This window comes from Syngnathus typhle, linkage group LG6 (assembly GCF_033458585.1).
Source record: "Syngnathus typhle isolate RoL2023-S1 ecotype Sweden linkage group LG6, RoL_Styp_1.0, whole genome shotgun sequence".
Lineage (NCBI taxonomy): Eukaryota > Metazoa > Chordata > Actinopteri > Syngnathiformes > Syngnathidae > Syngnathus > Syngnathus typhle.
Genome location: NC_083743.1, coordinates 2,037,798 through 2,065,443, shown reverse-complemented (window position 1 = coordinate 2,065,443; position 27,646 = coordinate 2,037,798). Strand labels below are relative to the sequence as shown.

General features: G+C 54.8%; 5 protein-coding genes across 10 annotated transcripts; 4 read left to right on the top strand and 1 right to left on the bottom strand.

Moving 5' to 3' along the window:
* Positions 1 to 1,587: 1,587 nt before the first annotated feature.
* c2cd3 (C2 domain containing 3 centriole elongation regulator) lies at positions 1,588 to 13,619 on the top strand. 5 transcript variants are annotated; one of them, XM_061280329.1, is made up of 35 exons: positions 1,588 to 1,816; positions 2,501 to 2,770; positions 2,854 to 3,011; positions 3,292 to 3,437; positions 3,509 to 3,615; positions 3,858 to 3,990; positions 4,147 to 4,272; positions 4,447 to 4,588; positions 4,664 to 4,773; positions 4,855 to 5,040; positions 5,141 to 5,256; positions 5,367 to 5,485; positions 5,714 to 5,839; positions 6,029 to 6,379; positions 6,457 to 6,608; positions 6,723 to 6,969; positions 7,050 to 7,263; positions 7,347 to 7,530; positions 7,601 to 7,776; positions 8,007 to 8,145; positions 8,240 to 8,508; positions 8,720 to 8,797; positions 9,073 to 9,678; positions 9,794 to 10,240; positions 10,305 to 10,431; positions 10,513 to 10,777; positions 10,942 to 11,072; positions 11,183 to 11,329; positions 11,535 to 11,713; positions 11,788 to 12,253; positions 12,351 to 12,447; positions 13,072 to 13,157; positions 13,235 to 13,263; positions 13,332 to 13,367; positions 13,478 to 13,567. In XM_061280329.1, exons 1-33 carry the CDS (start codon positions 1,762 to 1,764, stop codon positions 13,260 to 13,262), a joined length of 6,183 nt encoding a protein of 2,060 aa, XP_061136313.1. In that variant the 5' UTR covers positions 1,588 to 1,761; the 3' UTR covers position 13,263; positions 13,332 to 13,367; positions 13,478 to 13,567. The 5 variants fall into 5 exon arrangements, 2 of the variants coding, with proteins under 2 accessions (XP_061136313.1, XP_061136312.1); XM_061280328.1 differs by lacking the exon at positions 13,332 to 13,367 and having other exon boundaries at positions 13,478 to 13,619; XR_009714614.1 differs by having other exon boundaries at positions 1,589 to 1,816; positions 13,072 to 13,263; positions 13,478 to 13,562.
* Positions 13,614 to 15,941, top strand: LOC133155210 (dicarboxylate carrier SLC25A8-like). Its single transcript, XM_061280337.1, has 6 exons — positions 13,614 to 13,749; positions 14,190 to 14,397; positions 14,663 to 14,866; positions 14,952 to 15,053; positions 15,168 to 15,348; positions 15,631 to 15,941. Exons 1-6 carry the CDS (start codon positions 13,630 to 13,632, stop codon positions 15,743 to 15,745), a joined length of 930 nt encoding a protein of 309 aa, XP_061136321.1. The 5' UTR covers positions 13,614 to 13,629; the 3' UTR covers positions 15,746 to 15,941.
* camkk1b (calcium/calmodulin-dependent protein kinase kinase 1, alpha b) lies at positions 15,898 to 20,553 on the top strand. The gene is made up of 15 exons (XM_061280336.1): positions 15,898 to 17,222; positions 17,533 to 17,580; positions 17,682 to 17,735; positions 17,817 to 17,868; positions 18,022 to 18,143; positions 18,238 to 18,274; positions 18,400 to 18,421; positions 18,496 to 18,584; positions 18,736 to 18,935; positions 19,004 to 19,057; positions 19,151 to 19,224; positions 19,301 to 19,388; positions 19,451 to 19,579; positions 19,714 to 19,817; positions 20,293 to 20,553. Exons 1-15 carry the CDS (start codon positions 17,013 to 17,015, stop codon positions 20,378 to 20,380), a joined length of 1,371 nt encoding a protein of 456 aa, XP_061136320.1. The 5' UTR covers positions 15,898 to 17,012; the 3' UTR covers positions 20,381 to 20,553.
* Positions 19,451 to 26,976, top strand: si:ch211-105f12.2 (RIMS-binding protein 2-like). Of its 2 annotated transcripts, none has more exons than XM_061280347.1 (6): positions 19,451 to 19,579; positions 25,483 to 25,818; positions 25,884 to 26,040; positions 26,189 to 26,310; positions 26,532 to 26,603; positions 26,670 to 26,976. In XM_061280347.1, exons 2-6 carry the CDS (start codon positions 25,591 to 25,593, stop codon positions 26,733 to 26,735), a joined length of 645 nt encoding a protein of 214 aa, XP_061136331.1. In that variant the 5' UTR covers positions 19,451 to 19,579; positions 25,483 to 25,590; the 3' UTR covers positions 26,736 to 26,976. The 2 variants fall into 2 exon arrangements, with proteins under 2 accessions (XP_061136331.1, XP_061136330.1); XM_061280346.1 differs by lacking the exon at positions 19,451 to 19,579 and adding an exon at positions 24,998 to 25,369.
* On the bottom strand, positions 21,319 to 24,536 carry ywhag2 (3-monooxygenase/tryptophan 5-monooxygenase activation protein, gamma polypeptide 2). Its single transcript, XM_061280345.1, has 2 exons — positions 24,403 to 24,536; positions 21,319 to 23,172 (listed from the first exon to the last, which is right to left on the bottom strand). The coding sequence occupies exons 1-2, from the start codon at positions 24,487 to 24,489 to the stop codon at positions 22,516 to 22,518; spliced, it is 744 nt and encodes a 247-aa protein (XP_061136329.1). The 5' UTR covers positions 24,490 to 24,536; the 3' UTR covers positions 21,319 to 22,515.
* Positions 26,977 to 27,646: the final 670 nt, after the last annotated feature.

The window sequence follows — 27,646 nt, the reverse complement described above, 5'->3', positions numbered from 1 at the left end:
TGATCTGTTGACTCTGCCCGCTGATGCGCTCGTTTGGCCTTATCTCAGCCTCCCTCGCCCCCCTCCCTCCCTCCCTCCCCCCAAAAAACAAGCCACCAAGGCTACGTACGTGCATCTTTCAGAGTCTGATGCTGCGTGCCATCACATAATCGTCGAGTTGATCTTTGGACGTGGTGAAGCAGCGTGCACATAGTATTCCAACCACTTGAACATTTGCTATCCTCATGATGGTCTTTTGCATACGTTTTGCAAAGTCACAAGGCCTTGAAAACTAGACGCTGCACTTGGGGTCACAAATGGGATGTGATGATTGACCGGGCGGGCCCGCAAAACAACAAAAACAATGGCTCTTGGTTTCCTTGGCAGAAATGATTGCAGCCTTCATCGTTGGTAGCAGAAGTGGGAACAACTACAGTTTCATCCTGCGCATTTGACAAGAGCTGTAACGATGACAAAAATGAACAAGACTTTCTATTTCTGAGGACCATGCAATGGAACACCAGGCCACAACAACTGGTGCTGGGAGTGGATGCCAAGAAGGCCACTTTTCACCAGAGCACAAGGCTTGCTGTCTCGTAGCGTCGATTGAAGTCCCGTTAAACCTAGCAAGCGGACGTCAGAAATGATTTCAGCGGGCGCAATCGTTCAAAGGTGCGTGTCTGTGCCCTCGTTGCTTCCATCTGCAAATCAAACACAGGAGATGCTTTGCTAGGCCGCATTTCGCCGTCCGGCCAAAAATCCAGCGTGTTGGCCGATGGGTAAAAGACTGGGCCATCCGCTCTGTGTTTGCTCTGTGAGTTTGTTTTGGACGCGTAGTCCTGCCGTGACGCAGAACTTGCGTAAATAAAAGAGGCCGGCCCATGATTGCCCCCTACCCGCCCCACAGACCATCCCCCACCCAGCGCCACCGGAGTCAACGTGTTCGGTAAACAACGGGAGGACTGGATGTTACTCAACGCTGTGACGTTAATGATCAGCTTGTCCGATAATTACTAACTGAAGCCAAACCTCATCGGGAGACCTTAGGAGAGAGACAAACAACTGCAAATCATAGGTGCCATCAAGTTCAAGGAAAACTCGAAACTTGCTATCTATCTATCTATCTATCTATCTATCTATCTATCTATCTATCTATCTATCTATCTATCTATCTATCTATCTATCTATCTATCTATCTATCTATCTATCTATCTATCTATCTATCTATCTATCTATCTATCTATCTATCTATCTATCTATCTATCTATCTATCTATCTATCTATCTATCTATCTATCTATCTATCTATCTATCTATCTATCTATCTATCTATCTATCTATCTATCTATCTATCTATCTATCTATCTATCACTATAACTACTACTACTAATACTAATACTACTAATACTACTACTAATAATAATAATTCCGTTTCATTCAAATGATCTTGTTGAATTTTCTTGTGGAAAGGCAACAAAATAACTTGGATATGCAGGCAAAAAGAACAAAGCGTCAACAACTTCAACATGAAATGCGATACAAAATGTCTGCGTGCCGCTACCCGTAGTAAACTACATTTCCCGTCATGCCCTGGCGAGTGGCAACGGGGGCGTGACTCGGTCGAAGCGAGCAAGCGCAACACAGTCAACGGTTGAGCGCGGGACCGTTTGTCTGTGTGCGCTCTTGGAGAGTGTTTCATCACTTTCAACGGCTTAAATATGCTTACGGACGTCGGTATCGCCTCGTCGGCCACGTTCGCACGTCATATTCCCGGATCGGCGTCATGAAAAGCCGAAAACAGGCCTCGGTCAAAGCCGCCGGGCTGACGAAGCCGAAAGGTAAAACCTTGTTTTTAGCCGGCCGGCTAGCTGGCTAAATTGGCAAAGAGGCTGTCGGCCCGGCTGGTGGCCACTATGTCATATTTTTTTGAAATCAATAATAATAATATATTATAATAATAATTTTCAAATTTGGCTTTTCGTCGTCGTCGTTGTTGTTGGAATGATAACAATACTCCAAAGGCAACAGTTTAGGCTTCTGTTTTAGGATGATACTCATCATGTCCTCCTCCTGTCTTGTCACTTTTTTTGTTTTTACCCTGTTAAGTTTTCCACCACCAGGTTTCAAGCATTTATTATTAAATTAATTAAATTATTAAAGCAGAAATGACGTCTCCACCAAGTCATTATAGACACACAAAACATCACTTGGAAGATGGGAGAGAAAAAAATGTTACACGGAGAATCAATGATGTGGCACAGGGTCTCAAGTCGTAGCACCCATCGCTCTCACTCTACGCCGGGAGAGCTGCTCTTCTGCCTCTTTTTGAAATGTTCCTCGTCCAGCAACCGCTGAGAAGCTGATGGTTTGAATGAGGTCTGTTGGAGGTGGGAAGCCTAAAGCAGGCAGGACAGCGGCTCTCAGCGACCGGCGTTGCGGAAAAAGCTACCGCTGGGCACAGCGAACCAAACACGTCCACCGTTCTCGTCGTATCTGACCGTCAACGGCCGTGTCTTTTGCAGCCCTGTGCGACGCGCCGGCCTCCACCAGCCTGCCCCCCCTCGTGGAAGGAGAGCTGCGCGGCTTCCTGCGCGTGAGCGTGAGCCGTCTGCGCTGGAGCGTGGCCAGGCCCACGCCGGCGACGCGGGTGCGTCTGCGCTGGTGGGGGGAGTCGTCGGACGGCACGCTCTTCATCCCCCGGGATGACGCGGCTCCCTCGCGCAGGAGCGGCCAAACCACGGCGCGCTTCCCCGTGCGCTGCGGCACCAAGCAGCTCACCTCCTACCTGGCAGGTAAACGGTGGCAGGCAGGAAGTGCTTGCGTCAAGAGATTTGGAAGCTATCCATGACCTGACCTGACTTGCGGCTCGCAACAGATATGGGCAACTTGGTGCTGGAAGTGTTGAGCAAGCAAGATTGTCTTCCCGTCGCACACGCTCGAGTGCCGGACATCTCTCGCCTCTCCCAGTCGCAGCCCATCACCGGATTTTACGCCCTGGTGTCACCCGCCAACAAGAAGCTCGGCCAGTTGGAGGTGGGACCATGACCACTTGATTGGTGTATAACAAACCAACAAAGACTAAAGTTGGAGGAAATGTCCACCAGGGTATTCCCAACTTAATTCTGTCTTGTCTTAATTTGCAAATAACGAGACAAGAGGTTCAACAGCAGCAATTGGCTTATGTATCGATTTGAGTTTGATGAATAAAAGCCTCGCGAAGGTGCCGTAAAGCCTCGGCGACCGTCGGCCACGGCGCTCGCGGTCTCCGTTGAGGATTTGGGCAAAGCTCAATGCCGCTTCCCTGCGCCTGCAGGTTTCGCTCCATTTGGAGCCTGTGTCCGGAGCGTGCCGCAAGCGCACCGATTTAAGCGGCAACGTTCCTCACGTGGCCGCCCTTGACAAGGCTCCGCCTCCCGCCACTGACAAATCGTACGTGAGCAGCGGTGGAAACACGTTCAGGTTTGTCAAGGAGCGTTTTCACGTCGGCACCTGGAAAAAAACAAAGACGCTCCTGCGATTTCTGTTTTCAGAGGGAAAGATGGCCCGCAGACGCATCGAGATGAGACCGTGGAGAACTTCAAGTTGCAAGCAAACGGTCAAAAAGAGGACGCTCGGCCGAGAAATGACATCCTGTCAGGTGGGTGACAACAAAGACAAAAGATTGACTCGTCTGTGACAGTTTCAACAAGTTAGACGGGGAGCATTGTGGCCACGCTTCTGATAATGCCATTGCATTTTAGCCTTAAAGTGTCCAATGTTTTTCCCAGAAGAAGTGCAGCATTCTCCACGTCCGTGTTTTGCTTTCAGTGCGCCTTGACTGGTCTTATTTGCTAGCGGTCCAACTAACGTACCTACCCCGTTGTCTTGTCTCGGCCTCAGTCATTTTGGAGCGCGGCAGCAAACTTCGGGACGCTATGCTTGTGTCAGCGTTGAAAAGCGACATGGACGCCGCCCCGGTTCTCAAAGACCTCCAACTGCCTCTGCAGAGGGACAACGCCAGAGCGCCGTCCATGTGAGTGGCATTATGGAATGACTATTTGCCGGAGGATAGCACTTACATTATATGAGCAAGCATCATCGTAGACGTGCCGGAGTTACTTGTGGGCCGGAGCACCCTTTGCCTTGCCTGCTACGAGTAGACCCTTCATGGCTCTTTGAATGTTTTCAGGCCCTCCGAAGTGGTCCTTGAAAAGGTCCCGCACGCCCAGGCCGACGACGAGGTCGGAGACCGCCGCCGCCGCCTCGGTTCTTCGCCTGACCTGGATCTCAGAGCTGTGGATCTCCTCCTCGGCAGGTGGGTGCCTTTACTGTACGAGTGCTTTGAATGGGCTCAGGCTGGCCTTGCAAAGTGAACGGGAAGTAATAAAGCGGCAATTTACCAAATCAAAGGAACTTGTAGATCCTTTCAAGACTCCACTGAAATAGCTCAAGTGGAACATGATGCAGGTGCTCCCTGTCCTCTGCTCAGGTCGAAGACTCCGCCTCCGTGGCAGGGCGAGGGCTCCTTCCCCGACACTCTGTCCATTCACAGCAGCGCGAGCGGAGACAGCGAGCTTGGAGACCCGCAGTACGATCACAGCTTGCTGGAAAATCTCTTCTACAAAACCCCCGTCGGTAGTCGACAAGTGTGTCAAAATGGCGGACGACCCTGTTAAGTCTTGAAAAGAGGCTTTCTTGTGACGCAGATGTCAGATTTGAGAGCAGACGAGGCAGCCGCCGACGGCCAAGGGCAGACCGAGAGTCTGTCGGCGACAGCCAAACAGTTGAGGCCGCCCGCGGCCACGACGGGCGACGAGTAAGGCTCGCCCTGCCCGCGCGGTTCGGATGCTTCTGTCTGAGGCAAAGAAAAATGTGTCTTGTCGGAACCTTTGTCCAGCGTCGCCGCGGAGCTTCAAAGTGCCTCGACGGATTTCGGCACTTCTCTGAGTCAGGAGCGGCTGACCTTTCTGAGTTTCATGCGACTGGTCAAAGTGACCGTCTGCTCCGTGAGCGTGCCGGCGTGCTGCGCCAGCCCCCCGACCGAGAAGCCCCCGAGCAAATCGCTGTTACGTCGAAAGAAGTGGTGGGTGGGGTGACGTCTGCCCCGTCATGCGCTTGACTTGATTCTTGTTAAAGCGTCGGTCGCGCTCAAGAATGATGCCGACCCTCTCTCTTTTTGGCAGCACCTATTTTGTGGAGTACAGCTTCCCCAAGACCTCCTCCTCGGGTCGACACGGCCGAAGCGTGGTGCCAGGGGTGGAGGTGACCAGAGCCGCTTCCAGTAACGTCACAGAAGGAGGTGCAGCCCACAGCATGCTCGCTCGCTCGCCCGCTCGCTCGTGTACTTTTTGTTTGTTGCTTTTGGCGCTGCCTCGACATCTGACATGCTTCTCTTTGTGCCTTTCAAAGTGGTGAGCTTCAATCAGCTCTCTGTGTTTCCCGTCCGCTTCAGCAAATCCACGGTGGAAGTCTGGTGGTCAACCGAGCTCCTTTTTCGAATTTACGTGCGAAAAAATGACCAAAAGAAAGTGAGTGCACGATGATGACAAAACGAATTCCCCATTATGGTCATATACAATAAAATAAAGTACGATGTGTATTATGTGAAATAAAAAAAATCGGAAGGGGGAAAAACCCACAAAAACATTTAGGATCTTTTGAAAAGTCTTCCTTTTCTTGCAAATGAAATGCTCAGAATAGATGATGATCGGATGAGTGGTTTTGACCCGCCCGAGCGGCTGTTGTCGCCGCCGCAGGCCGTCGTCGTGGGAGAGGCCTCTCATCCGCTGCGATGTCTGCTGCAGAGCCAACGGCTCAGCCAGTCGCTGACGCTGCCGGTGCGCGCCGTGGACGGCGCTGCGCGACAACTCTGTCTTCTCAAGGTAAAGGAAAATAGGCTGCACACTTGACACTCTTACCCCGGTAGTCATTTGGTTGAAAGAATTCGGAGTCACCATAGTCGTCATCTTCTGCAATGTACGTATTTTTTGTCAAGAAAAACAAAGTCCAATTTTCTTCTTCACAACTCGTGTTTGTGAAGAAAGAATCGTTGAGCGTGGCCTTTTCCCCAGGTGCTGCTCGAACTTTCCACCAGCAACAGAGACTCTGAAATGTGTGAGAAAAGAGAGGATTCGTCCACACAGAGTCCACCTCGAGAGTCCTCGCAATGCCTCGAGTTTTGCTCGGAAGACTCGGCCCCGAACGTTCCTCTCGGTCGACGCTCGGCGGTCACCCTTCCCCCGAGGGAAGCGCCCGAGGTCCTGCTGCACACGCTGCTGATGGTGCCGGACGGCAGGAACTTCACCGGCGGGCCGGCGCAGGCCGTCAACGTGTATTTGAACTGCAAGATGTTCTGCTGCGACGAGGTGGCCAGGTCTGTGGTCAGCTGGGGACGCGCCAACCCTTCTTTTAACTTTGTCCAGGTGAGATGTGATGGAAAGCATGAAAATGAATGTCCCAAAAAGAAATACTACGTACATTTGCTCTTTGCTGCCTGAAGGTAACTCCCGTGGCTTTGACGGCGCACTTACTGGAGCGGATGAGGAACAACGTGATGGTGATCGAAGTTTGGCAGAAGACGGGCGGCTCCGGCCACGAGGGACTCCTCGGTCTCGTGAAGCTGCCTCTACACCAGTTCTACATGTCATTCAGGCACGTTGGGCATCTCTCTGCTCTCGGCCGCTGCTTTTTGCTCCGAGAGCTGGCTTCTGTGAACTTCTTTGAACGTTCATGCTCGGTCTCTCCACTTGTGTTTTTCCCGCGTAGGGATCCAAAGATCGCCCAGCTCCTTCTGCAGGCGCAGTACCCCGTTTTAGGGGTGGACTGCTACATGCCGGTGGTGGACGTGTTCTCGGGTGGCTGCCGAGGCAGCCTCCGGGTCACGCTGGCCATGGGCCTCTGCGAGCAGGTGCTCGCCCTGCAGCGCGCCAGGGACGAAGAGGGCGAGACGCCGGGCCGCCCGCCCCTCAGACCCCTTGGCCCGCTCGAGCACCAGCCCGGCCTGCCCGCCAAGGTTTCTACTGCTTTGGTGCTTTTCATCCCGCGTAATGAATGGTTATCCGTAGTTTGCTCATGTTGGTCCACCACACGCAGGCGGCAGGCTACTTCCGGGCGGGGGACTCCAGCGCTGCCTCTCTCGCGTCGCGGGCACGAGCGATGACCGAGCACGTGTTCGTGATCAGAGTGGAAAAGGTGACGGGCCTGACTCCCCCGCAGTCGACGGTGTGGGGGGAGGCCGACTGTTACGTCCAGTACGCCTTCCCCTGCCAGGAAGGCGCCGATGTGGACGCCGCGCTCCACGAGTACGGTAAGCAACTTGGCGACGTACCACGTTGGCTGGCGCACTGCTTTTTACTCCCGTCCACACATTTCACGGTCATCTCTTGACAGACACGGACCTGAAGCCTTTTCGCACCACCACCGCCTTGTGCGTGCCCGACCCAGTGTTGGGCCACACAGAGACGCACGCCCTCTTGGCTCCTGAAGGCGTTCCCGTTCAGAAGCTCCTGCTCAGCTCTCTTTCCGGCCAGGGTCTGAGCGGCGGCGGGGGTGTCCATTTTGAAGTGCGGTGCAGGTTTGTAGCCGTCGCTCAGCAACGCTCGGAGGGAACGGCGACAGCCTTTGATTCCCTTCCGTTCCCGCAGATACTATTATCCCAATGTGCGAGAGGAGCTGGTGGCCAAAGGAATTTTGCCCTTGTCCAAGCTGTGCGCCATGGTCACCATGCAGGGACGGCAAGCTTCCGCCGACGCCCGGATGTTTTCCATACCCCTGCTCCCCACAGCGGACCACTTGGCGGCACATCAGCCTGTACCCTCTGGTCTGCACTTTCAACTTGTGATCTCAAACTAGAGCAAAAACAGACCCTCATCTGCAAGCCCAAGGCCTTTCCGTGAACAAATGCAATTGCTTTTGCCAGAGTTCATGACGTCCCAACTTCATTTGTCAATTTGTGGCTCACCCATCTTGCTATTGCTGGCTCCCAGTTGCGTGTTTGGCCATTCCCAGTCGAACTTTGGATCTATCCTTTGCGTGTGTTTGTTTTGTCAGGCCTCCTGGACGTGTGCGTTCGCTACAACTACCGGCCGGTGAGAGCGGATCCGCCCGCCGCCGCCAGAGGACCCGCCTCCTGTCCTGTGACCCTCATGCTTCGAGTGCACAGAGCGTGCGGTTTGCAAGCAGCGGCCAGGTACGCCGGCCGGCCGGCCCGCCCGCCCATTTTCCCGCAGCTCCATTGGCCGGCCGCTCACGCACGCCCTATCCGGCTCTCTCGGTCTGCGCAGAGCCGTAGCCCAGCACGACGAAAGCTACGACTACTTTGCCAGCGTGGGCGTCAACTCCTACGTGAGCGTCCGCTTGTCCTTCTTACCCGACGACGAGCCCACGTGCACCCGCGTGGCCGCCAGGACCTTCTGCCCCGAGTTTGAGCACCTGGCCGAGGTGCGCTGCCACGCGCTGGTCCACAAGAGCGGCGGTGAAACCCGCAGCCTGGCCGAGCAGCTGGCCGAAGCTTGGGCCGTCTTCGCCGTCTGGAATAAAGACAGCCGCCGAGGTTGGTTCAAATTGTAATTTGGTGTTTCCCAACCTATGGTGAGCCAAGGCGTGGACTTGACATGGCAAAGACCTTAGGGCACGCCACCAAACCCAAAAGATTCATTTGCAAGTTTCAGCCCTGGTCCTGCTTGACAAGTATGAACACTGTCAATGATGGCCGCCGAAGGAGCTGCAGGGTGAACGTTGCCTTAGCCTCTTTTTGTGCGCAGGTGCGACTTGCAGGCCTCCAGATGTGATGTTGGGCACAGTGAAAATCCAGCTGGTGGACCTCCTGCGGAAAACGACAGGTGTGCTGCTCTGTGCTCGATGGGAAAGACGCCGCAATTGAGTTCCATTGATTAATTGACTGAGTGAAGGGTGGAAATAACATTGATCACAAATCACGTCTTGGCGTGCCGGCGTGCTTTCTGTGACCCATCCAGAACGGGTCAGAGAGCCGCTTTTGGGTCCCGACCTTCCAGTTGCGAATCAATCCTTAATGGCAAAAATGATTTGGACTTACATCTACAGCATTCCTACAAAAATCGGAGACTCATTTCACGGCGGTTGCTTCCACGCCCAGGTATTTCCGGCTGGTTCGGCATCTCCGCTGCCCGGGAATCTCCTCAAAGTCAGCACGCGTCGGTCGGCGGCTTGGAGATCTCCATCGGCTTCGCCCACCACTCGGAGCGGGAGCGGCTCATTCGCGTGGCTCGGGATTTGGGCTGGGATCCGACCCGGGCTCAGGTGGACTGTGAGGAGCTGGGCGCCTGGGAGCTGAGCGCCAGGAAGTTATCCCTGACCTTGTCCGTACCCAGAGCCTGGTTACCGCTCCGCTGCCTGCTCCTGCCGGGCCACGATTCCCTGCAGCGCTCCACCTACTGTTACCTCCGTTACAAGTTCTACGAGCACGAGGCCTTCTGCTCGCACATGAAGCACCCGTGCGCCGGCGAGGCGACCGAGGGCGACCGGGCCACCGTGACCTTCCAGGGGAGTCGCACGCTGGAGCTGATGAGCTCGCAGCCGCTCCTGTGGTACCTTCGAGAGGAGAGGCTGGAGGTCCAGGTGTGGGTGGCTTTCCAGAAGGACAAAGGCCAGAGGCCCCGGGACACGGACCGCCTGCTGGGCTCCGCCTTTGTCGATCTGTCCTCGCTCGCCAAGGCTCACGGGCACAAGTTGACTCTCAGTGGTATGAAATAGGCAGCGATTTGAATGATGCAGCACTGTCACAAGCATCTTTACAAAGTGCAGTGTGCAAGAATGATCACAAGAACAATTGTCTGATATTCGTTTCTGCTCGGTAGGCGTGTATCCGCTGTTCAGGCGCTCGGCGGCAGACCTGCAGGGCGCCGCGCTGCGGGTGCACATCAGCCTGACCGCCGACGGTCACTTTCCGACGGCGGAAGACCCCCCGGCGGACTCCGACAGCCAGGAAGAAACCTTAGTCGAGGAGCCGGCAGCGCCGACGGTGTCGCTGGCGCCAACGGTGTCGCCAACGGTGCCGCCAACGGTGCCGCCAACGGTGCCGCCAACGGTGCCGCCAACGGTGCCGCCAACGGTGCCGCCAACGGTGCCGCGGTCGCCAACGGCACTGCCGCCGTCGCCAATGGCACTGCCGCCGCTGCCTCAACCGACCCTAAGCCAAACCACCCAAGATGACGCCTCGTCGCACGCGGCCCAAGTGATGAGTGACGACTTATCGTTCCCGGTCACGCTTGCTGTGCACGGGGCCAAGAACCTCAGTCTAAATGGTGAGCATGTCAAATGGTGCTTGGCACGTGAGTAAGAACTTGCCTCTCCCTGCTTTTCTGCTAGGCGAGAGCGGCGAAGGGACGCCACGCTGCTACGTCTCGTACGTCGTCGCCGACTCTGCGGAACCCGTATCCACGGCCGTGGCGGCCCAAACCGACCGGCCCGTGTGGGACCACCAACGCGACTGCCGGTGGGTGCCGTTTCCCCAGAAAGGATGGCGCAAATCTCCGCAACGGGCCGCTTGACCATGCCTTTGCTTTGAATTCATCAGGCTGTCCAAGCGGCTCCTCCTCGACCCTCAACAGAGCTTGGTGTTCAAAGTGTGGCACAAAGGCGTCGCCGAAGCGGAGCGGGCCATCGGTTTCGCCTCTGTCGACCTGACCCCGTTGCTGTGCGGCCTGCGCTCGCTGTGCGGCTGGTACAACGTCACCGACTTCGGCGGCCATTGCCGCGGCCAGCTCAAAGTGAGCGTCCAGCCGCTGGAATGGGTGCAGGACCTCCGAGGGCAGAGGAAAGCAGTCGCGGCGGACGCCGAGGTACGTGAGACAATTGTCCCGTCTTTGGAGGAACACCGCGCTGCAAGTGTAGCGATCTGTATATTGGTCAAGAGAAGGCGCACTCGTTTCAGTCGGGCATTTGGAAACAAAGGCCTGGATGAACAGAAGTTCCGCTGTTTGAGTCCCGTGTGTTGCGCTCACAGCCTTCATCGCAGTTGGTGCCTCGCACTTACCGGACCAGCGCCACCTACAGCAGCTTCCCTTCCCACATCAGTCGATACCCCGAGCAGCACATCTCCTCACCCGAGCGCGTGGACGCCGTCTTTGCCCAAAGGTAGGCGTCGCAGCCGCCTTTTGATCGTTTACGTCGCAGCGCTTTACGATTTCATCGAGGATGGCGCGCACTCGAGTCAAAATCTGCACTTGTTGCCATCCCTCCACCAGCTCGCCGCCCAGTGAGAGCGAGCGCCACCACGAGCACATGCAAAAGGTGCGTCTTCATCATGAGAGCCTTCAAGAGCAGTCCGGCCTTCACTCGGGCAGCGGCGATGAGCTCACTTGCTCCAGCTCTCTGCTCTTCTCCACAATCAGGTAGCCCGGCAAACCAACGCTCACCCTCCATGGAGGGGAATCAAAATATTGCGCCCTCCCTGCTATCCCTTCTGCGCATGTCAGCCTTCGCCCAAGCAGGTCCCGCTGCCGCTCATTTTTAAAGTCCCCCCCACCCCACATTGCCGTCGCACAAAGGATATATCACGTGACCCGGCTCCTCACCCGTTTTTTTCCCCTCCCGAAGCGGTCAAGTTAAACCAAGCATCTCAACACGCAGGAAGATTATGAGCGAGCAAGACAACATCCAGAGATATTTCAGCAGCAAGATTGCGCCGCCCGCCTTCCTGACGCCCTCCGAGCCAGACGAGCGGGAGTCCGACGAGGGTGGCGCGCCGGGGCTTCTCGTCACGTCCCGACGCGACGGTGAGCCGGCGGATCTTTGAAGATGTGCGTCGTTGAATTTCTTTCCAAACTCAAATCACGTGTGTGCTTTTCAGTTGAAGGTCAAAGCCAAGAAGCCATTGGCTCCGTCCCCCGTAGTAGGTCAGCCAAAGAGAAGCACGCAGACGCCACCTCCAGCCCACGCGCCGCTTCCTCCCGCCGGCCGTCGTTTCCGGCCTCTCAGTCTGAGGAAAGAGAGAGCGAGGAAGCGGAAACCACCGACGGCGATGGGGAATGTCCATCACGGTGCAGCAGCGACGAGGAGGAGGATTACGAGGAAGTGGTGGTGGAGCCCAGGCCTTTGAACGAGCTGCCCATTTCCACCCATAAGAGCGTTATGCAGAATAGCGTCCCGTCACACCCGGACCAGAGTCGGACCGAATCCAGCGGGGGACAAGAAGCCGTCGCTCATGACCGCCCCCCCGACAGCATGGACGAGTCATCGGAGGACGCCTCGATCTCTCCGAGCGAGGACGACGCGGTGGGCGCCGGCGCCGGGGGTTCCGCACCGCCCAAACAAGTGTATCCTTCCTTGCTAGATTTCTACCTCCAGCAAACAAGCTCTCGGGCCAAGCGGGATGCCATCAGGTGTTTCTTCTTTGACTCTTGGCGCCCAAAGCTCGCTTCCCAACTTTTTCCTGCCCTCTCAGCAGCTGGAGGCCTCGCTGAGAGTGGTACGCTTGGCGCCCTCCTTCTCCAATCCATCCGGCGACACAGTGAGTACTATTGAGTGTTCATTCTTGGGCCAGGCACCAAAAGCTTTTGACACATACGTGAAAGCCGAGGCAAGGCCGTAGATTTGCGCCACTTTGATCTTGAACAGCAGGCGGGATGGAGATCACGCATCTTTGTCTCTCTCACACACACACCGCGAATCAATAATCATTAGGTGAGAAGCATGCATCCGTCTGTCAGCCTTTGTGGCTGCGTTCCCTAATACAAGCTGTCTAATAAAATCTGAATCAGCACGTGCGTTTTGAGTCGGCAGCGTTGTCAAAGCGGTTGTGAAAGTCGTGTCTGCCAGAAAGCCATCACGCCGGCGCGTGAAGAATGTGTTCTCTTCCTTTCTCTCTCTCTCTCTCTCTCTCTCTCTTGCTTTCTCTCTCTCTCTTGCTTTCTCTCTCTCACTTGCTTTCTCTCTCTCTGTCTCTCTCTCTGTCTGTCTTTCCTTCTTTTCCTCTGAGCGGGGTGCCGCAGTGCATCTTAATTCAACGCTCAGGTGCTTTTGTTTTCCCACCTTCATTTCAATTGGAATATGGTTTTAATTGACACACCGTATCATCTTGGTTTGTTATTGTTGCTGAAGTTGCTTTTTCTTGCGCCCTGCTTCTCGTCGACAGGAGCGCGGTCCGCCTCAAATTCCTCGCAGGGGTCCTCGGCACTGTCCCGACATGTCGCCCACTTCCAGGAAGAGGCAGACGGAAAGGTTTGCCCGAATATGCGCCGCTCGCTTGGACGACGACGACGACTAGCAAGATTGTGTGCGTGTGTTTTTATGTATAGAAATGGCAGTTTGGGCGGGCTGCTATAAAGTAAGTGTCATACTTTGTATTTTTGGAAATAAATATGAATTTAAGAAATTGGTTGTCGTCACTACAAGAGACTCGTGTCGCTCGGAAGGCAAGGCGGAACGAAGGCAAATAGTTGCACAGTACATGCATGCAGGCGTGTCTGCCGCACAAGCATGCACGCGCACGCACGCACGCCATTGACTGACGCTTTTGTCTTTTGGCAACCACACGACAGGGTGCAGCTCAAGGCGCCAGACCTGCACCCGGCCGGCCGGCTCTCCAAGGACCTCCCCCCAGACGCTAGTCTGCGACTAGTTTGGCCGTGGCGCGCCTGTTTTTGCGCTTAACGACACATCGGTCCTCAGCCGGACCATTTCTTTTTCCAACATGGTCGCCGCGGGAGGTTCGGCCGACTCGGCGGCCATCAAGATCGTTTCGGCCGGGTTGGCCGGCTGCGTGGCCGACCTGGTCACCTTCCCGCTGGACACGGCCAAAGTCAGACTGCAGGTGAGCCCTAAACGCTTTGGGTTTGTTTGCACGTTTTTTTCCGAGGCTTGTGCAATGCACGTTTGCATCCTCTTGACAAAACCTGCACATTTGGTCCCAGGTTTGTCTTCATTGGATTCGATTGATCTAAGCTGTATTTTTCCACGTAAGGCAACTGTCAGTAGACAGCAGCGTCAATCGAGCAAGAGCAAATGAAAGAAAAACGCCGACGGCAGCTAATTGACACACTGGCATTGACAGCATCGAGTGAGAACCGAAACCGCTCGGCCGTCACCTGAGTCAAGTGATTTTGCAAGCAAATAAATGGGAGCCTCGTACTTGACATAGTGAGGGCTTTGGTTTTTGGGCTTTGAAATTTGACGGCTCCACCTAAGTGCCCGTGCGTTAACTGGGCCGATGGATGTGCGTGCGGCAGATCCAGTTATCAGATTTGTCTTTAGATTCAAGGCGAGTCGGAGCCCTTGGTGAGAGGCCAGAAGGCCACGTACAGAGGCGTGATGGGCACCATCTTCACCATCGTGAGGAGCGAGGGGCCCCGGGGCCTCTACAGCGGACTGGTGGCCGGCCTGCACAGACAGATGAGCTTCGCCTCGGTGCGAGTGGGCCTCTATGACACCATGAAGCACTTCTACAGCGGAGGCTCAGAGAGTAAGGGACTCAAAGAAAAAAGGCTGCACTGAAAAACACTTGGGCAGTGTTTTTGCTGGAGTGAATGCACCGCACCGCTCGCACATTGCTGACATTGTTTTGAAGCGCACTTTAAAACAGGAAAAGCAACAAGATACTCACTCAAATTCAAATGCTCACCCGTGACCCAAATCAGGACAAGCAGATGGAATGGGAAAGTACACAGAATGAATGGGCAACCTTTGTCCCTTTGAGTTGCTCTCATTCCCGACCGCCGCTTTCACAGACGCCAGCATCGCGGCCCGGTTGCTGGCGGGCTGCACCACGGGCGCCATGGCGGTGCTGGCGGCCCAGCCCACCGACGTGGTCAAAGTCCGCTTCCAGGCGCAGGTACGCCTGCCCCAGGGCGGCTCGGCCAGCAGGTACGGCGGCACCTTGGACGCCTACAGGACCATAGCCAGGGAGGAGGGGCTCCGAGGTCTGTGGAAAGGTAAAGGTGGTTCGGGGCGCACCCGCGCGGGCTTGCGGACAAAGAATCAGCCGTCAATGTCAGACATCCTTTTCATCGTGCGCAGGTTGTCTGCCAAACATCGCCCGCAACGCCATTGTCAATTGCTGCGAGATGGTCACCTATGACATCATCAAGGAGCGCATCCTGCAGCACAAGCTGATGACAGGCAAGTGGAAAGTCACCAGAGAAACAGTTGCGCTCCCAAGCGTCCGTCCGCGCTCATTCCAAGAGCCTGGTGCGCGCCATCTGCCCGATGCAATTTCTACTCCCCTCTCCCCAGACAACATGCCGTGCCACTTCACGGCGGCCTTCGCCGCCGGCTTCTGCACCACGGTGGTGGCGTCCCCGGTGGACGTGATCAAAACGCGCTACATGAACTCGTTACCGGGCCAGTACGGCGGCGCCGTCAACTGTGCCTTCACCATGCTGCTCAAAGAGGGGGCCTCCGCCTTCTATAAAGGGTACGGACGGACGGACGTAGTCATGCGATTGGCACGATTGATCCTGTATTCGCGATAGGTGGACTTGCAAAAGCAATTTTGTAAACCGCTGCGGACAGCCACCGAAGGATAGGCGCCGAGTCTCGACTTGTCACGCTGCGACTTTTCAACGGAAAATTCCATCCAACAATCGCGTCTTTTTATTCATAGAAAAGAAATGTATATTTCTATGTTGTGAGGTGTGGCACATAGGGCAGAATATTTAGTGCAAATGACAAAAATGCCCTTTTTTTTCTGTTTCAGATTCAACGCCTCCTTCCTCCGCTTGGGCTCGTGGAACATCGTTATGTTCATGAGTTACGAGCAAATCAAAAGAGGTGCGGCGAAATTGCACAAGTCCCTGGAGGCTTCGTTCTAACCTGTCTGGTGGGTCGTGCACGGCCCTGTATTTTAAAAGGACAACACGGCTGGAGCACGGAATGGCCACGGGAAAGCCTTGGGCTGGGACTTCCCCCGGAGCCATTTTCTGTGGTCCGCCATGGCAAATTGTGCATCATATTCATGTCATGATTCAAATGGTCTAACAGTCATCCTTTTAAAATATTGGAACCGTTTTGACTCGTCTGATTTGAAAACGAGTGATGTGTCACTCGTGATGTTTTGTCGCTTATACTGTACATACGTAAGAGGAGGCCTTCATACATGTTGTCGGGTTGATCGAATGTTGCCGGTATCATGGCCCTCGGAAAGAAACAAGTTTTTCAGGACGGTTCTCTTTGCACGCCTTGACCGCAGCGTTGATAGAACGTTGCCAGTATCATGGCCCTCCGAAAGAAACTAGGACTACAATGCGGCCCGCTCCAAGTTTTTCAGGACGGTGCACCCCTTGACCGACTGCATCTGAAATTGAGCCGCTGAAGGGACCGTGTCAGCTGTGAGCGCTGCAGCCACCCCACTCGTGCAAAAGTGCATTTCTTTAGAATCGGATCCCTGTTGTGTTGTTATTTGCCGCGTTCGTGCGTCCTCGTGTTGTGGCAGCCAGCGCTCAGCTGCGCTAAATGCGGCGCGGGCTAATCCCCTAAGACGAGCGTTGGCCGCCGCTGCCGCCGCCGCACCGCGCCGCGCCTCCTCATTAGCAAAGTCAAAGTCGCACCGAGACCTCGTCTGCGTTGTCAAGCTCTGGTGAGGGACCCGCCCTCGCCTTCCTCGGTGAGTCTCGACCGATGACGTCCAAATGCCCTGCGGATGGATGGGTGCTCGTCTTGGGGTTTGCCTTTGCTGCGCTAACAAAGCTCTTGCCTGCTGCGTTGGTCAGGCAACTGCGAACCGAGGAGGGGGAGGCATACCCTCCTCGTTGCGTCTTGCGGTTGCATAAGAAGCTTTGCCAAGGTCAGCCATCGCTCGCTCGCTCGCTCGTCTTTTGAAGCGAGCCACAAGCGCACACCTTTAATTGATATTTGTCTGCATGAGCGTTTCAAAACAAGCCAATAATAAACGACGTCAATTCAAAGCAGGTTCCAAATTAGGACTTGGATTTGGGCCCAGGGTCAAGGTCTGGTAGCAGGCCTTGGAGCCTTCTGCCTATTGTTTGTTTGCAACTTGCAGTCTCGTTCCCGTCAGCCGAGTAGCATGCGACCCACGTGAGCGCCCGGTCCAGTCCGACCCAGTCCAGTCCAGAGGCCACGATGAGCGCGACGACTCCCAGCGACGACCCGGACGCCGAGCACGGCGGCGAGCTGGCCGACATGCTGGCGGCCATGAGCGTCAAGGCGGCGCCCGACGCCTCCCGCCGAGCCCGCCTCTCCGACAGGAAGCTGTCGCTGCAGGAGCGCGGCGGCCACGTGGTCAGGCAGCCCACCGTCGAGACCAAGAGGGTGTCCATCACGGACGCGCAGGTAGCTCCAGTTCCTTTCGTTGACCTTTCCGTTGACCTGCACTCCAATTCAATTCAATAACAAAGAGGAAAAGTCAAGTGACTTGAATGGAATGAGGGTGCTTCAAGGCCTGCTTCAGCAAAGGCCTGCACATGATTCTAAATCCTGCAGCCAATATTTACCTTGTCAGCTTCAAATATTTGTTGATGAGATGGGCCTCCTTCACAAACATTTTCGGTTGGACAAATATGGAGTGTAAAGAAAATAGCAGTCGAATGACTGCCGTGGACACTTTTTCAAAATGCGCTCGGTCCATTGTTTTGCCTTCCAGGACTTTGTGCAGCTCAACCAGTACAAGCTGAAGAAGGAGATTGGCAAGGTGGGAGGGAAGTGGCATTTGTTTGTTTGTTTGTTGCTGAGTCAGCCAGCAGGGGAGGGGCACTTGCCATTGATGCGCTCGCTGCTTGTCGCACACTCCAGGGTTCGTACGGCGTCGTCAAACTGGCTTACAACCAAGACTCGGAGCGCTATTACGTAAGCTGGGGGGGGGCGGGGATCTGCTCTCCCTGTCTACAAACATTTGCTCGTCTATGTTTCCTATTTGTCCTTCTGCAGGCCATGAAGGTTGTTTCGAAGAAGAGGCTCATGAAGCAGTTTGGGTTTCTGCGTGAGTCACCAATGTAGAATGCATTCTTTGAGCGTCTTAGTGGAGTCGTGACTTCGCTTTGCCCAAATTTCAAAACAAGTCGTTAAGCGCAGGTTTCGGTCCCGCGTGTTGCGACTCGTTGCGCGTGCTGACATTTGCCGTGCGTCGCTTGAGGTCGCGCCACGCCGGCCCAGCGTGAGGCCTTCCCCAAAGCCTCCATGCCGCTGGAGAAGATCTACCGGGAGATCGCCATCCTCAAGAAGCTGCACCACCACAACGTGGTCAAGCTGGTGGAGGTTGGTCCCACGCAAAAAAAAAAAACTTGATAGCAGATGATGATTGCACCTAGCGCCGAGGAGGATCTTTTCGGACTGCTGCTCCTTCTTACAGGTGCTGGACGATCCCGAAGAAGACGGCCTTCACATGGGTACCGCCCCGTTTGCGCCTTTTCTACCTGTGGCGGCGCTTTAGAGCCTCACTCACTCACTCACTCACTCACTCACTCACTCACTCACTCACTCACGTCTTGTCCTTTCTTCTTTTCCTGGGGAGCTTTCGAGCTGATGACCAGAGGGTACGTCTGTTCCCACCCCGGCCCGCCCCGCCCCTTCCATGTGGCTGCTGACGCTCTGTTTGTTTTGGGGGCAGGCCGGTGATGGAGGTGCCCACGGACGAGCCGCTGACGGAGGAGCGAGCTCGCTTTTACTTCCGAGACCTGGTGCTGGGCATCGAGTATCGTACGTCTGACAACATTTCCTTTCTGTCTTTTATTTGAGTTGGCGTTCAGTGGCCGCATCAATATCAACTGCGGCTTTTTGCTTCATTCACGTTGTAATGTTTCAATTTGCGTGCGTGCGTGCGTGCGTGCGTGCGTGCGTGGCTGGCCAGTGCATTACCACAAAATCATCCACCGGGACATCAAACCGTCCAACCTGCTGCTGGGCGACGACGGCCACGTCAAGATCGCCGACTTTGGCGTGAGCAACGAGTTTGAGGGGGCCGACGCCATGCTGTCCGGCACGGCCGGCACCCCGGCCTTCATGGCGCCCGAGACCATGGAGGATCACTGGTCGGAGTTCAGCGGCAAGGTCGGGCCCGCCCTCAAAAGCGCACGCTGGCCGCAACGGCGCCGTCGTTCATTGCGTGTTGCCGGCAGGCGCTGGACGTGTGGGCCATGGGGGTGACGCTCTTCTGCTTCGTCTACGGGAAGGTACGCCTGCGACTCGGTCCGTAGCTGTCCGACAGCATCCATCTGCCAGCGTGACTGACGTTGCGTGTGCTCCGCCCCGCCCTGCCCCGCCAGTGTCCTTTCTATGACGAATACGTGGTCTCCCTGTACAACAAGATCAAGAACAAAGCTGTGGAATTTCCAACCACGTGAGTCGAGAATTGGGATCTGAACAACGTCAAGCGGCGTCAATGTTGCTTCGACTGCGCTTTGCGTTTTGCGCAGGCCTCAGACAAGCGAGCAGCTCAAGCATCTGGTCGGCAGCATGTTGGACAAGAACCCGCAGAGCAGAATCACGCTCCCCGACATCAAAGTGAGTCCCGGTCGCCGCCCGGCTCCAGGGCGGACCACTCACGCGTGCGCATCCGTCGGCAGCTGCACCCGTGGGTGACGGAGTGCGGCGCCCGCCCGCTCCCCCGGGAGCAGGATCACTGCACGGCGGTGGAGGTCAGCGCCGAAGAGGTCGAGAACAGCGTCACTCTGGTTTCCAGCCTCTCCACGGTGGTGAGTCGCGCTGGCGTCTCCCGTGGCCAAAATTAACAAACACCCGGCCGGCCATCGGGTTTTGCTCTTCGTGGATGCTGGCGCGCCGCTCGTCTCTTTTGCCATCTGATGACTGAGGTCATCCGACTCGGCAGATCCTGGTCAAGTCCATGCTCCGCAAGCGCTCCTTCAGCAACCCTTTTGAGTGTCAGGCCAGACGGGCCGAGAGGTCCATGTCGGCTCCCGGTGGGCTCCTCACGTGAGTGATTGCGGGCCAGCGAGCCGGGAGGAAAACGGACCTCCTCTTGCTGAGTCGGTAGCCGACGAGCTTTGCGGCTCGCGTCAAGGCCGTGTGTTTCTTGCAGTGGTTCTTGGGGTCTTTTGGGCTCGTCAGCTCTGCTCCATCCGTCTTTGAGGTAATTCATGGCCTCCCTCTCCTTTTCTTCTGGTGCCTTGAGTGGCAATTTTCCTCGACCCGTTTTTCCCTCGCTGCAACGTTTCAACCTCATCCCCGATTATCCTTTTCCCGGCCAGTCCGACTTTTGGTCCCCAACAGCTTTTTGTAGGTAGTTCCCAGCTTCTTCGGGTCACCACGCTGCCTTGTCTGCACGCCCCCAACTACATCTTTTCATCGTTTTAGCAACCTCACTAGTTCTTGCCCCTCCTTGCCCCTCCTTTGATTGTCTTTCTCAACGTCTTCTCATTGTTTGTGGCCAAATCCAAAATACCGGCAGGAACAGCGAAGGCAGCCGCGACGGCGAGTTGGAGGACTTGTACGAAGACGAAGCGTTCACGGAGTCGGCGGACGCCGACCAAACCTGACCTGACGGACCATTCTTCTTGTCTTGCTTCTTTTTCTTTTTCTGTGTTGCCATGGTTACGGTCGTAGCTCAGGAGTTTAGTGACACGGGCCGCGCATTAGAATCGACCGCATTGGCGAGGGAGGCAAAAAATATTTGTTTACATTTTCCTACGAGAATAAAAGCTGTCCGACAGATGGGGGCTCGTCTGTTTCCGGTCTTGAACACGGGATGGCGCTGTTGCCATCATTTCTCAAGAGAATTCATGTGCACCATGCATCATCGGACTTGGGCCACCTGTGGGGAGTGAGTGAGTGAGTGAGTGAGTGAGTGAGTGAGTGAGTGAGTGAGTGAGTGAGTGAGTGAGTGAGTGAGTGAATCTCTCTTCATCCGTTCGCTATCAATGCTCTGAACATGTCCCAGAATTTGTCATATTGTGTTCTGCTGCTGCTGCTGCTGCAAGATTTCTGTGGAAACGGTTGCCATGCAACAGCACGAAAAGTAGCTCGTTTTTTGGCTCTCGCAGAAGCACCTCAGTCATCCGCTTTTCATCGACTTTGAGCTGCGCCCTTCTTTTTTGGACGTCAACAAATTCAAAAGGTTTCTCTCTCTGGCCTTCCTATTCCTTTTTCCAAATCAAGCCGTTTTGTGAATGCTTGGTTTTAGGGAGATTTCCAAATAAGTTGTTTTCACACGGGCCAACGTTGCCACCGCGGGCGGCCTCAAGGCCCGCTCCAGCCTGAGTTAGCTCTGAGCAAATCCTAGCTCCCTAACTCCGTCTCCCCGCCAGCTGCCCGCTTGGGACGCTTTCCTGTGTTGTGGCGCCACCGCTCGATATCCATAATGCAGAACGCGAATGATCCGAGCGAGGTCTTTCCAGGTGCCGCATGGGCCTAGTCAAAGTGTTTGCCGTACGCAAATGAGGCTCGGAAGACAAACGCCGGCCGGCGCTTTGCTCAGTCGTCATCAGCCTTTTTTTATTCTTCATCCTAGCTAATATTTTTGTGCAACCGCTACATCAAGACTCACATTCAAGATATTTGTTGTCACGTGAGGAAAACAGTGCGAGAGAGAGAAAGAGAGAGAAAGAAGAGCAAACAAATCCCATTCCATGCGGTCCAAACGTCTTTGTCATGGCGCAGAAATAATCCAAGACGGGAGATTAGTGCTGGCGTGGTCCTCTTGTTTTCTTTTTTCTTTCCCCCCTCTCCATTGTGAGAGCACATGTGACGTTCTAGCATCCATCCCTTCCTTTCTTTCATCTGGAAAACAACGCTTCCTTTTTTTGTTTGTTTTTTAAATGACCAGTATAGAAAATAATCATTTTAAAAGAAAAAAAAGTTGGACAGGAGGCTGCATTTTTTTTTCTCAGTCATATAAATAGTTAACGTCCACAGTAAACAGGAAGTGACTCAAGTCAAGCGAGCGTATAGAAATACATCAACAGCATGCACAAGATTGAATAGGATTGATTATTCTTACTAGGCTCATCGTTGTACACTCAAGTAGCGTATGGTAGCAGGAGGCGAGTGCGGCTCATCCAATCAAAGCAAAAAGCTGCTTTGCTATCACATTTCTTTTTTCTTTTTTTTATTTGCTGCAAAAAGAATGCACGACAAGCACAGTCCATGATGACTTTTTGTTGCAACTTTGGGCCAATGCACGGCTTGGTTGTTCGGGCTGGGGCTACTTACTGAATGCGACCATTAGGTTCGGGCTGGGATTTCTTCCTGAAATTGACGAGTACCAATGAAATCTGTGCAGACTGCTGTGTGATTTATACTCTCCACAAATGAAATAGCAGAATAGTTTGGATCGATTGATTCATGTGAATTTGCGTTTTGTAACGGGGAATAATGACATGTGGGTGGGATTATTTCCTGGAGTGGACCAGCGTAATGATTTCTTTCACTCAAGAGTGCAAGTGAGGTCACTTTTGCTTTGAAACTGGCAAGTGTTGCAAATCGGGAACTCTGTTGTTCTTTTCTGGAAAGGCGCAAAAATAAAGGACGCCGGCGGCGGCTGCGTGAGCGGGCAAAAGGCGGCCGCCAAGGTCCAGCGGCCTGCCTCTCTCTCTCGCTCTCTCTCGCTCTCTCTCGCTCACCCTGCCGCCATTGTGGTGGGCCACGGCGGTGGCCTTCGGCCTGGGCGGGCGCTTTAGTTGTTGCCCTCGCCGGCCTCGTCGTCCTGCTGGTCGCTGGTCCACAGAGTCAAGTTGTCGCGCAGCAGCTGCATGATGAGCGTGGAGTCTTTGTAGGAGTCCTCGTTGAGGGTGTCCAGCTCGGCGATGGCGTCGTCGAAGGCCGTCTTGGCCAGCTGGCAGGCCCGCTCGGGGGCGTTCTGGATCTCGTAGTAGAAGACGGAGTAGTTGAGGGCCAGGCCCAGGCGGATGGGGTGCGTGGGCTGCATGTGCTCCTTGCTGATCTGGTGCGCCTGGTCGTAGGCCTTCTCCGACGACTCCACCACGGCGGCGCGCTTGTCGCCCGCCGCCACTTCGGCCAGGTAGCGGAAGTAGTCGCCCTTCATCTTCAGGTAGAAGACTTTGCTCTCCTGCTGCGCGTCGCCGCAGTTCTTGACCAGGAAGTCGTCCAGCAGGCGGAGCACGTCCTGGCACACGGCCTCCAACTCCTTCTCGATCTTCTCGCGGTAGACGCGCACCATCTCGATCTTCTTCTCGTTGCCGTCGGCCGACGTCTTCTGCTCGATGCTGGAGATGACGCGCCAGGACGAGCGCCGGGCGCCCACCACGTTCTTGTAGGCCACCGACAGCAGGTTGCGCTCTTCGTTGGACAGCGCCTCGTTCAGCTCCGTGACCTGAGGGGGAAAGGGCAGCCCGCTTTAGCCCGCCCGCTCGCTCGCTCGTTCGCCCCCTCCCGACCGGAAGCCGACTGAGCCACTGTAAAAGAAAACCCCGCCCGCCTGCCCGCCCACGCTGACCTTTGACCGTTCTAAAATGGACTTCTTGCGCTTCTTTTTTGTTTGAAAAGCATCATCATTTGTTAAGCCACCAGAGTGCCGCAGATGGCCCACCTGGCCGCTGGCTTTCATTTGAACGGAGCCATTGGGTGGGCTGGAACGGCCGCCGTGCTGTGCCGTGGCGTGCCGCGGCACGCCGTGGCCTGCCGTGCGTCTGTCTTGTCACTGCCTGCCTAAAACCTGTCTCACGTTCTTTCCTGTTTGAAGCGACCCCTCCCTTAGCTATCTTCAGACACTCTCGTCCTATTTTTAGGACTCTAAATGTTCTGGAAGTAAGTGGCAACGCTCCTTCCAGTGGCACGCTCATTTGATTCCAATGAAATGATGAGTCAAGTGCGACTGAGCGTCCGTCCGTCCGTCCGTCACCCCGGCCGGGAATTCCCTTTCATCGGCCAGCGTCCTGCCGGTGAGAATATTCCATTTGTCCCGTCACGCATTTCAACCCCCTCGTCAATCGGAGCCCGTGAGTGCAATCTGAAGAGACACGGCGCATCTTATGGTGACATACTGCAATATGACAAAGGAATATTCCAGAAGGCTTCTTCTTCCCCGCTGCCACCTACGTGCGCCTGCAGCCAAAAAGCCACCTCCTCCTCGCTCATGCTTGCAGAAGAGCTTTTGGATCTGAAAATGTTCATTTTAAGACAAAAGGAGGGGGGGGGGGGGAGTGCAGGCAGGTCTTGCAGGAGCAAGCTCACGCGCCCGGCAGCGAGGAGGCACTCTTTTGGGGGTGACTTTAAACGGAACCCCATTGGAGGTGTGGAATGATCCTTTTCATTGAATCGATTAGTTTGACAAAAAGAAAGAAACGAAACGAAAAGAAAAGAAAAGAAGCTCTGTGGTGACGCTTGCGTGCTTGGAAAGGCACCGCCCAAACGGAGCCGGCCGGTGCATCACCGAATGCTGACCATATTACAAAAGAAAAGGACAATTTGCACAAGATGACGCGACAAAGAGATCCGTCCTCTGTTCATGACAATAGGAAAGGATGGCAAGCATACAGCCTTGGCAACGAGCGTCCACCGATTCGGGTCGGGTCGGGTGCAAGATGGATTTCAAGGCACTCACCGATTTCATGGCGGCCGCCATGTCGTCATACCGCTCAGCCTGCTCGGCCAGCCTGGCTTTCTGCACCAGCTGCTCGCGGTCGACCATCTTTGGACTGACGGACAGGACAGGCTTGATGAGTCCCCGAGTCGGACTTTTAGGAGGTACCGCGCTGCACTGCACTGCTCAGCTCAGCTCAGCTCTTTGGGGGAGAGCCGTTAAAGCGCGGCGCCGCTTGCCTGGAGGTTTTGCTGGGCTGTGATTTCAAGAGCTCAGGTTTTTATATTCTTTTCTTTTTTTTCCCCTCTCTACAGTACAATTCGCAATGCGGTGAAAATTCGACGGCAAGTGAATGCTGCAGCTGCTGTCTGCTCGCTCGCTCGCCCACCCTCGCTTGCGTCATCCCGCAGCACATGAGCGAGCGGGTGGGTGGGTGGCCGTGGCAATGATGTAATGGTCGCGGCCGCTTGGCCCCGATGCATTGTGGGTAATGTAGTGGAGCGGCTCAACCGGGCTCATGAAAGATGGATGGCTGGACGGACGGACGTGAGTGGGTGGGTGGGTCGCTACGTTCATGCTGGACATTGCCACCGTGTGGTCAACTTGAGGAATGCACAAAGAACTCCTCGAAACAATTGTAATGATGACTATAGTGTGCAGTATGTGCGTATTTGATATGAATTCATGAGAGAGTGGCACACACGCGCACAAGGCCTTATTTGGCCTTAAGCTGAGTTTGTGTCGTCGGGTCATAAGGGTTAGTGTTGTCTTGACGTGAAGTGGGTCAAGTCGTGACGGGGCGAGGAGCCAAGTCTGAGCAAGAACACGCGTCATGGGTAAATGGCTGAAGCAGCGTGTGGCTCATCGGCCAAACTGGGAGAACCATCGTACGTTGGCCATCCCAAACTCGCTCCGTGCTTTGAAGAGCTGTATCCGCTAAATGCAGTTCCTCGTCCTTGCAAAGAAGAAACCAGCAGGGTCAGCAATTGTACGTTGGCATCAGCGAGGGACCTCGCTTGCTGCCCCGTGTGCTTCTTCTTCTTCTTCTTCTTCTGCAATTTGTCCCCTTTTCAAGACACACTCCTCTTGCTGTGTTGACAGAGCGACAAGCGTTGTCGTGGGTGCACCTTGCGGAGGAGGGCGCGCAAAGAGGATTAGCGTAGCCACCCGTCGCTTAGCCCAGTTAGCGCAGGTGTCCCATCTGTCCCCATGGACTCCGGCGTGGAGCTGGACGTGCTCATCTACCCCGACGAGGTGCGGGCGGCCACCCCCGAGGACCTCCGCCGGTGGGAGCTGGAGACGGCCAGCCAGAGGTCGGCGCCGCCCGCCGAGCCCCGACTCTTTGTGGCGCTCTACCCGTACAACCCCGCCGCCATGTCGCCCAACCCGGACACGGCGGCCGAGGAGCTGCCCTTTGTGCCTGGCCAGATCATCAAGGTGATGGCGAGGAACTGATCGTCTCGTTTGGGTGGAGTTGCTGAGATGTTCCTTGTGCGCGTCAGGTGTTTGGAGACAAGGACTCGGACGGCTTCTATCGCGGCGAATCGGGCGGCCTATGGGGTTACGTCGCCGGCAACCTGGTGGCCGAAGTCCCCGTGGATGACCGCGACCTCAAACATTTGCTCATGCGCCAGGGCTTCATGCCTGTGGACCAAACAGGTGACCATTTCTCTCTCTCTCTCTCTTCTTTCTCGTATGAGTCCAGTTCGTGTTGCTCAACAGTTGTTGCTTAAGTCGTTTTGCAAGGTCACGTGCGCGCAAGTCTGTCTTTTTGTTGGTCCATTCCCCCTTTTTTTTATCCCAACAGGAATGTGTTTGAGTCCCGACCTGACGGACGCGTCGGCTGTGGCGGAAGATTCGCTGGTACGTCGCATGGTGGCCCTTTTCGACTACGACCCGTGGGAAAGTTCGCCCAACGCCGACAGCGAAGTAAGAAATGGCGACGGGCCTTTTGCCACACGGGGATCATTTGAGGGCCTAGCTGACTCAAGGGTTGCTCAAATCTTTTTGGCGCCAAAAGTCACGTGAGCAAGCTAGCGGCGATTTCGGGGCGCTAGAATGCCATCGGGAGCGGTGCGCTTCCATTTGGAGAGCGCTCGGATGGCCATTTTCTGATTGGCCGTCCGTCCGTCCATCCGTCTCTGCCGCAGGCCGAACTGGGCTTCCGTTCGGGCGATATCATCTACGTGCTGGGCGACATGGATCCCGACGGCTTCTACTACGTGAGGCGTTTTCGCTCTTCTACTCGATGATTTCTTTGCCCGCTCACCGACGTTGTTTGTTTTCAGGGCGACCTGCAAGGACGGCGAGGTTTGGTGCCGTCCAACTTTCTGCAGCCGCTGCCGTGGGATTAGAATCCGAAGCGTCCTAATTCGGTTTGCACTCGTCAGTGCAATGAATGATCATCTACGGCTCTGTGGAGACTTGATTGATTTGATAGGTTTGAGTAAAAGGACGAAAAATGTCCGGGATTTGTTTCATCTCTTTATGAAGACAGCTAAATGCGCTTTGCTCCATGTTTGTCTATTTGAATCTTTTTTAAAACGTTGCCAAACATGTTGTGCTTTTACAAATAAAGACCCTACATTTGATGCACATCTGCTGCTCTTTGTAAATGTGCACTTGCTTTCTTGTTGTTTGTCTCCAAGCCATGGAGCTAGCTAGCACAATGCCACATTTGTTCAATGATGACAAGATACGCTTACCCAAGGCAAGCATCAGAATCGGGCAGAGGGAGTGTATTGTTTTGGAAGCGTTCTTGCAAAAATAATGACGGAACAGACAAAAAGTCCCTTCTGTGTGATACTTATTTGACTGATTGAAAAAAACATCTCGTTTGTTATCTTTGTATTTGACGTGCAAGCAATCCGGTGCTATTCTTTCACGGAAAGCCACGCTGGGATGTGCCAGGAGGGAAGCGAGCGATGGAGCCGGCCAGCCAGCCAGCCAGCCAGCCAGCGAGTGCATGACTCTGCAGATTAGCTCAGCACCGACCGCCCTTGCTTGCATCATGGCCCGTCTATTTATGCACAATTGGATTAGATCCAAAGTGGTCCTCACCTTGTTCTTGTTCCTGTGTATATGTAATGGTCACATGACCATACATTAGGCACGCCAGAGAAACTTTTGGGACTGACCGCCCACTGAGATAATGGGGTTGCCCATATGGAGGCCAGAAAGGGGCCAAATCCAAAATAGATCAAATAAAATAGATATGAAAAAATGTATATCATTGAAAAAAAAGGATTTCTTTATTTAAGTTTGC

What these genes read in the sequence shown, in the direction of transcription:
- c2cd3 (XM_061280328.1), top strand. Translation starts at nt 1,762, where the DNA reads ATGAAAAGCCGAAAACAGGCCTCGGTCAAAGCCGCCGGGCTGACGAAG. An exon ending in AGCGGTGGAAACACGTTCAG is followed by an intron (nt 3,438 to 3,508) that starts GTTTGTCAAGGA and finishes TTCTGTTTTCAG; the next exon opens with AGGGAAAGATGGCCCGCAGA. An exon ending in AACGCCAGAGCGCCGTCCAT is followed by an intron (nt 3,991 to 4,146) that starts GTGAGTGGCATT and finishes GAATGTTTTCAG; the next exon opens with GCCCTCCGAAGTGGTCCTTG.
- LOC133155210 (XM_061280337.1), top strand. Translation starts at nt 13,630, where the DNA reads ATGGTCGCCGCGGGAGGTTCGGCCGACTCGGCGGCCATCAAGATCGTT. An exon ending in CTACAGCGGAGGCTCAGAGA is followed by an intron (nt 14,398 to 14,662) that starts GTAAGGGACTCA and finishes CCGCTTTCACAG; the next exon opens with ACGCCAGCATCGCGGCCCGG. An exon ending in GCAGCACAAGCTGATGACAG is followed by an intron (nt 15,054 to 15,167) that starts GCAAGTGGAAAG and finishes CCCTCTCCCCAG; the next exon opens with ACAACATGCCGTGCCACTTC.
- camkk1b (XM_061280336.1), top strand. Translation starts at nt 17,013, where the DNA reads ATGAGCGCGACGACTCCCAGCGACGACCCGGACGCCGAGCACGGCGGC. An exon ending in ACGTGGTCAAGCTGGTGGAG is followed by an intron (nt 18,144 to 18,237) that starts GTTGGTCCCACG and finishes TCCTTCTTACAG; the next exon opens with GTGCTGGACGATCCCGAAGA. An exon ending in TCACGCTCCCCGACATCAAA is followed by an intron (nt 19,389 to 19,450) that starts GTGAGTCCCGGT and finishes ATCCGTCGGCAG; the next exon opens with CTGCACCCGTGGGTGACGGA.
- ywhag2 (XM_061280345.1), bottom strand. Translation starts at nt 24,489, where the DNA reads ATGGTCGACCGCGAGCAGCTGGTGCAGAAAGCCAGGCTGGCCGAGCAG. An exon ending in TGGCGGCCGCCATGAAATCG is followed by an intron (nt 23,173 to 24,402) that starts GTGAGTGCCTTG and finishes TTTCCCCCTCAG; the next exon opens with GTCACGGAGCTGAACGAGGC.
- si:ch211-105f12.2 (XM_061280347.1), top strand. Translation starts at nt 25,591, where the DNA reads ATGGACTCCGGCGTGGAGCTGGACGTGCTCATCTACCCCGACGAGGTG. An exon ending in TGCCTGGCCAGATCATCAAG is followed by an intron (nt 25,819 to 25,883) that starts GTGATGGCGAGG and finishes TGTGCGCGTCAG; the next exon opens with GTGTTTGGAGACAAGGACTC. An exon ending in ATCCCGACGGCTTCTACTAC is followed by an intron (nt 26,604 to 26,669) that starts GTGAGGCGTTTT and finishes GTTTGTTTTCAG; the next exon opens with GGCGACCTGCAAGGACGGCG.